Consider the following 6,151-nt stretch of genomic DNA (forward strand, 5'->3'; position numbering starts at 1 on the left):
TCTAAGGAACAAAAAGAACAAACTAATCAAAAACGGATTCACAAATATAGTGGACAATTTGGTGACACACAGAGGGGAGGGAGTTTGGGAGGCTGGGAGAATGAGGGGAAGGATTAAAGTAGTACAAATCAGTAGTTGATAGTGAGCTCGGGGAGCATGGCAGAGGGAATGCAGTTAGCATTAATATGATGGCTAAGTGGAGGCCAGGGGAGGGAAGGAGCAATTGGGGGGATCGTTTTATGAACATTATAGATGTCTAACTAATGTACTGCATACTTGAAACTAATTTAAATAAATAAATTTATTTTTTTAAAAAATCCACTTATCCTGTGAGCCAAACAATTCCTCGAATAAATTAATTTTACAAATGCGGTTAGTGATGGTGGACAGATTAGAGTTGGAGATGAGCCCAAAGAAAAGCCAGTGGACAAGCTCATTGAAACCACAAAGGATGCCAGGTAAACAACTGCTTTCTCTAATCACTGATATTAATGGCCCTTTCTGTAAGAATAAGATGCTCAGCTAATGTAAGCTAACTTGCTCATTATTTCTCCAACTGGACACAGAAAAAAATACTTGTTCATCATTATTCTTGCTTTTTTATTCAACATGGACTCAAAAGTACCCTTGATGAAGTGCTTCTCAAATCATACCCACAAGAAAAAACAAAAAGATGAACTTTGGTTTGGGGACAGTGGGGGAAGAGGATATTTCTAAATATCATTTGTTAACTGTTTAAAAGCAATATAATAGGCCCAAAATGGAGCTGTATATGCTAAGTCCCACATCACCAAAACGAGACTTAATTACAGTTTGGCTCTTACAATAGTAGAATCTTAAACCAGAAAATCAGGAATTAACTGATCAGCATTAGTTAGGTAATCTGCCTGATAGATCCTTTCTATCTCATAAAGGAAAGTATTCTGTAATAACCAAATCACATTTTTGTCTTGTATAACTTCCTTGTTTCCATTCCCTTCTGCCTATAAAAGTCTTTCATGTGTACAGCTGATCAGAGCTCTTTTCTATCTGCTAAATTGGGTACTGCCCGATTAGAGTAGATTTTTGCTCAAATAAACTTTTAAAAAATTAAAAAAAAACAAAACTGGTCTATACTCTTCAAAATTGGAAGGTCATCAAAGTCAAAAAAAGACTATGGAACTGTTCCAGATTCAAACAAACTCAAGAGACAGGACAACGAAGTGCAACACATTTGAACCTTTTACTACAGAGGATATTTATTTTTAGGACAAATATTCATGAAGTCTGTGGATTAGCTAGTCATATTGTTTCCTAATTTTGATGGTTGTCCTATGGTTCTGTAGGAGAGTAACGTTGTTTGCAGGAAATATGCACTAAAGTATTCAAGGATAATGGGGTATCATGACTGTAACTTATTCTCAAATTGTTCAGGAAAAAGATTAGAAAGAGAGATTGAGAGAGAGAGAGAGAGAGAGAGAGGTAGAGATAGAGAAATAATAATAATAAAGCAAATACGAAATGTCAACAATTGTGGAATCTGGGTGAAAAGTATGCAGGAATTCTTTGTACTACTGAAACTTTTCTGTAAGTCTGATTTTATTTTTTTAAATGAAAAACAAATGCTCTTAGAATGGGAATTCTCTTTGTTTAACCTAGCATTCTTAAGGACCATTTTTTTGTGTCTGACTAAAAGAGAAACAAAAAGCTAAACTGCTTTGCACAAGATACGAATAGGAATGCTGGGAGTTGGGATGGTTGAGGCAGGGAAGTAAGACAAAGAGAAGGGACAGGAAAAGCCCTGCAATATAGTGTAAGGCTGAGACCTCAGAGAAGAGTAGATACTTCCAAGAAATAGAAATGGTTGAGAGATTTTTAAGAAGAGGAATGTCAGTTTTCACTTGTCTGGAATATTAGGGTATGATGTAATCATGCCTTGGCTCCAAACCTCTGCAAAGTCAGACACACATGTACTTTGGGAAATGGCTGTCCCAGGAGGACATGGTGCTCACAGAAGATGAAACACACAGAGGAGGGCGAGAATTTAGAGGAAGCAAGAACACGGATCCATAGGTGAAACAGAAAAACAAACGCTCCAAGACTCTCCTGAAACACTGGGGAGAACGGTGGGTGCCCAACACTTAGGGGATAAGATGAGAGTCAATTTATCTCAAATCTTAACTAAAAGATGACCCCCCAACAAGTTGGAAAATATGTAGACATCCAAGAGGCTAATATAGAGGTAACAACAAGTATTTTAAAATAATAGAAATATGACAGAGAAATAAATTATTGATTAAACTACTAAGATTAGTATTTTCTTGGGTGCTTGGGGAAATGTACAACAATTTGCAAACATATCATGGGAGAATATGTTCAGATTCTTTCTTTCAAGATATAACAAAAAATAAATAAAAATTATACAGCAAAACCCAAAAATTATCCTATACTTACCAACTGAACATCAGGATCAGCATGTTTCTGTATAGTGCTAAGAAATGCAGCTGGATTTTCTTGTACTTTTATGCTACATAAAAAGATTTAATTTTGAAGATATATAATTTCCTTCTTAGTCACACATAATCATATGGAGTAAAAAATAACACAAATGGATTTTTATACCACATTAACTATTGGTGCGGGGTGAGGGGATCATTAGAAAAAAGTGACAACCTTTTGAGCCTAAAATTGTTTCTCCCACTACAAGATGCCAGAAATGTTTAATAATCATTTTTATTAACTTAATAATAGTTTTATAGAAAATGAATTTTCTCAATTGTATAGAATCTCTACAATTAATAATTATTGTTGAAAATGGTGTTGAACATTTGAAATCACAGGTCTCAATAATCAAGTGTCTGAAACGGGGTTCAAGTTAGACTGGAATTAAGATTCTCTAATACTGAATGTCCAGAGAACTTTAAAATTAATGTTTCAAAAGTCATCAGAGTAATGACACCAAGATATTCAGCTAATCTGGATGATTCAGACTAAAATATTTTTTTCCTCAAGTAGCAGCTTGTTTGGAGCCTGGAATATTAGCTTTAATCAGTAAGTCGGCAAGTACTTATCAATGATCTGTTCTGTGCTTATGTTATGTTAGGGACCAGAGGCTACAAAAATAATTCCCACACACAAGAATTTATAAATCCACTTCTTTATGAAGAATCAGCCTCTCCTATGTGTACATGATTGCAGTCTCAATGCCCAGTGGCCTTTTAAAACTTGCCCAGCAAGGGGCAGGACTGTCTTATGCTTGCTGATTCCAACTGAGATGTAGAAATGGCTTGCAGCTCTGTTGAAACAACTAAATGCTTCTGATTTTTCCAATTCGATCTCTTACACACAGACTCAATTGCTATTTTACTGTTCATTTCTTCTAAACTCATCAGACAAATGTTTCAGATGGGAGAAACTATGCATATAAATCTAACAGGTAAATGGATACACAGGAAAGAAAAGGATGGAATAAAATATGAGCTTTCAAATAAAATGGGCCAGAAACAGAACATGGACATGAGCTTGTTCATGAAATTGGTGTGAGAAGGATGCCAGCTAGGGTCTGCTGACTTTGGCTTCTTTTGTTAATCTTTTACTGCTTTCTTAGCTCAAAGGTTAAGAGAAATTAGAGCAGGTGAAACTCAAACCAGGCAATTTGTTAACACATTTGATAAGAAGAGAATTCTAAACTACAGTGTAAAATGAGACTTTGGGAATATCGGTGGTTTCCCACAATGCCTGCACTGCTGATATAATTAATTACTAACCATGTTTTTCAAAAATAACTTCCCACCCTGCCAATGAGGACATTTGTACCCGCACCAAAACAAAGATAAAAAAGTTATCTATTGCTCTTTACTAAGTATATCAAGCTCAATAAAAAGAGGCATGATCAACTTTATGGCTTTTCAAAAGTGAAACAGTATTTAGTTTTGAGTGTGACTGTAATATGGCTCTTCTCCTACTAAACTGCAAGTGACTTATCTTTCTCATCCCCAGTAACAGGCACAGTTTCTAACATATCACAGATATTCAGTAAATGTTCAAAAATGAAATGAATGACCTTGGTTTTATCAGAAAACTATCTCAATGACTAATCTTATGCTGTAGTAACAGAATCAGAAATGTTTATTTCAGATCAATTTTTACATTAAATTTTAAAGCAGCAAATTTATCAAGTAAGTCAGGAAATGCAACTTTTATTTTTCAATAATATCCTTTTTGATGTTGCTTAATAAATAACTGATATAAAAAATTTTTAAGTTAAGGAAGCAACATATGGATTAATTAAGGATTTATACCTTAACTAGTACTGTAAAGACTGTGAGGTAATGAGACTCTTGCCTAAAGAACTGTGAAAACAAAGTTTTACAAAAAACAACATAAAATGTATTTTAACTATATGAAATGATTACAAATCTATCTACTTATAAGTATTTTCTTGGCACTTTATATCATGAAAATTTACTGACATAAAGACTTTTGTAGCTACATCAGCGCTTATTTCCTATTTTCTAACCAAACCAAAGAAATACATATTTAAAAAGTTGGGATGATTTTCAGTATATCCTCACATTTTGGGGTAGTCCACATTAAATCCCATGGAACTTCCAACTCTTCTCAAGCAACTCAGAAAGTTCTCAGTCACATTTTCAGCTCTGTTACTACATATAATCAACCATTTACTCAGAGATGGTGCACTTAAAATCTTGCAAGTTCGCATATCCTTGGACCAATCAGCAGCAGACACTGGTTGACACTGAGAAGATATGATGATCATGAAAACATTTATTCAAAAAGCAATTAAATAAAGACAGTGTGAAGATGGCCCACATTAGTCAGAAGAAAACTATTTAGTATAGTTTGCTATTCACAGACTCAAAACACTGATACAAGCATTGACCATCTGAACAAAACACATGTGCTTCCTGGGAGTGCAGGCATCTGAGCATCAATCCATGTTGGCCACTCCCTGGCTACAGATCCTTGAACAAGTCCCTTTACTTCATGGGCCCCTACTGTGTGCAAAGAAAGATATTTGGTTCAAAGGTCTCTAGTTTCCCTTCTAGTTCTAAGAATTTCTTACCTTTTTTATCAATGGCATAGGCAAGTGGGCTATCTAATTTGGTCTCTTTGCTCTAGACATCTAGATATCTCAAATAGGAAATGCTGATTACTGATATTCCAGGTCATCATACTAAAACTAACAAAACCCACAGGGCAGTTAAGGATATACATTATGCTACATCTTGGAGAGGAAGGATGAGGCCAGGATACAAGCTCCTTTCTCACTCTTGGAAGGTTCCCCAGGTGACCAGGAAAAACAAGTTCCCTGCACCGAAGAAGGCAGACTTTAGACTGGACACTAGCCTTCTGCTTATATCTATGGGCTGGAATTAAATGGAAACATCCTTGGTGTGACCTACACTGCTAGAATTTAAAAGGACCACATTGTAATCTAATCTTCTGCTACTCAAAGTGTTATCTTGTAGCAGCATGACTATCTCCTAAGAGCTTGTTAGAAATGCAGAGTCCTGGGCCCCACCTCAGACTCACTGAATCAGAATCTGCATTTTAACAAGTTCCCAAGTGATTCATCTACACACTGTAATCTCCCAGTTTTACAAACTCCAAAGCTGTGGCTGAGAGAGGTCATGGAACCAATTGGCCGTGACAGGTGTAGAATTCTGGTCTTTGTTGACATTGCAATCAGGCCCTTTCTATCAAGCACTGTGACTTTCATCGACCAGCCATTGTCAGGATACCTTGCCATTAGGTGGCCAGGTGAGAACTCAGCTCCAGGAGGAGACCTTAGCCTGAGAATGTAGAGAAAGGGTTAGCTCTCCATGAATGGTTCTAAACCGAGCCCCAAGGTTAATTTCTTCCATTACAGCCAGTATGAGAGCCACGGCCCTCTAGCCTACACTCCAATCTGTTATGGGCTGGCATGAGACCAAGGACAAATGTCCAAGGCCTGTTCTGAGGCCTGTGAACCTTCGGTTTGCTCAGTTACTAGAACCCAATTTCAGAAAGCAGAATTGGCCAAGAAATCGATGATCTAGCCATGTCTACTTGATGACAGTCCACCACCACTTCTAGGGGCCAGGTTCTTCCATTGCAGTGCCCCCTTCTCCTACAGAGACCTGTTCCCATTCTAACCCCCCTACCCCCC

General features: G+C 36.8%; 1 protein-coding gene across 1 annotated transcript in view; it reads right to left on the bottom strand.

Moving 5' to 3' along the window:
- The window catches only part of PIWIL4 (piwi like RNA-mediated gene silencing 4), a 42,265-nt gene that overhangs the window by 11,272 nt on the left and 24,842 nt on the right, over positions 1-6,151 (bottom strand). Inside the window, exons 11-12 of the mRNA XM_011374774.1 lie at positions 4,554-4,738; positions 2,434-2,506 (exon numbers count right to left, since the gene is read on the bottom strand). Of these exons, the coding sequence (XP_011373076.1) occupies positions 2,434-2,506; positions 4,554-4,738 (258 nt within the window). The remainder of the gene's footprint in view (positions 1-2,433; positions 2,507-4,553; positions 4,739-6,151) is intronic.

The sequence above is a fragment of the Pteropus vampyrus genome, unplaced genomic scaffold (assembly GCF_000151845.1).
Source record: "Pteropus vampyrus isolate Shadow unplaced genomic scaffold, Pvam_2.0 Scaffold254, whole genome shotgun sequence".
NCBI classification, from domain to species: Eukaryota; Metazoa; Chordata; class Mammalia; order Chiroptera; family Pteropodidae; genus Pteropus; species Pteropus vampyrus.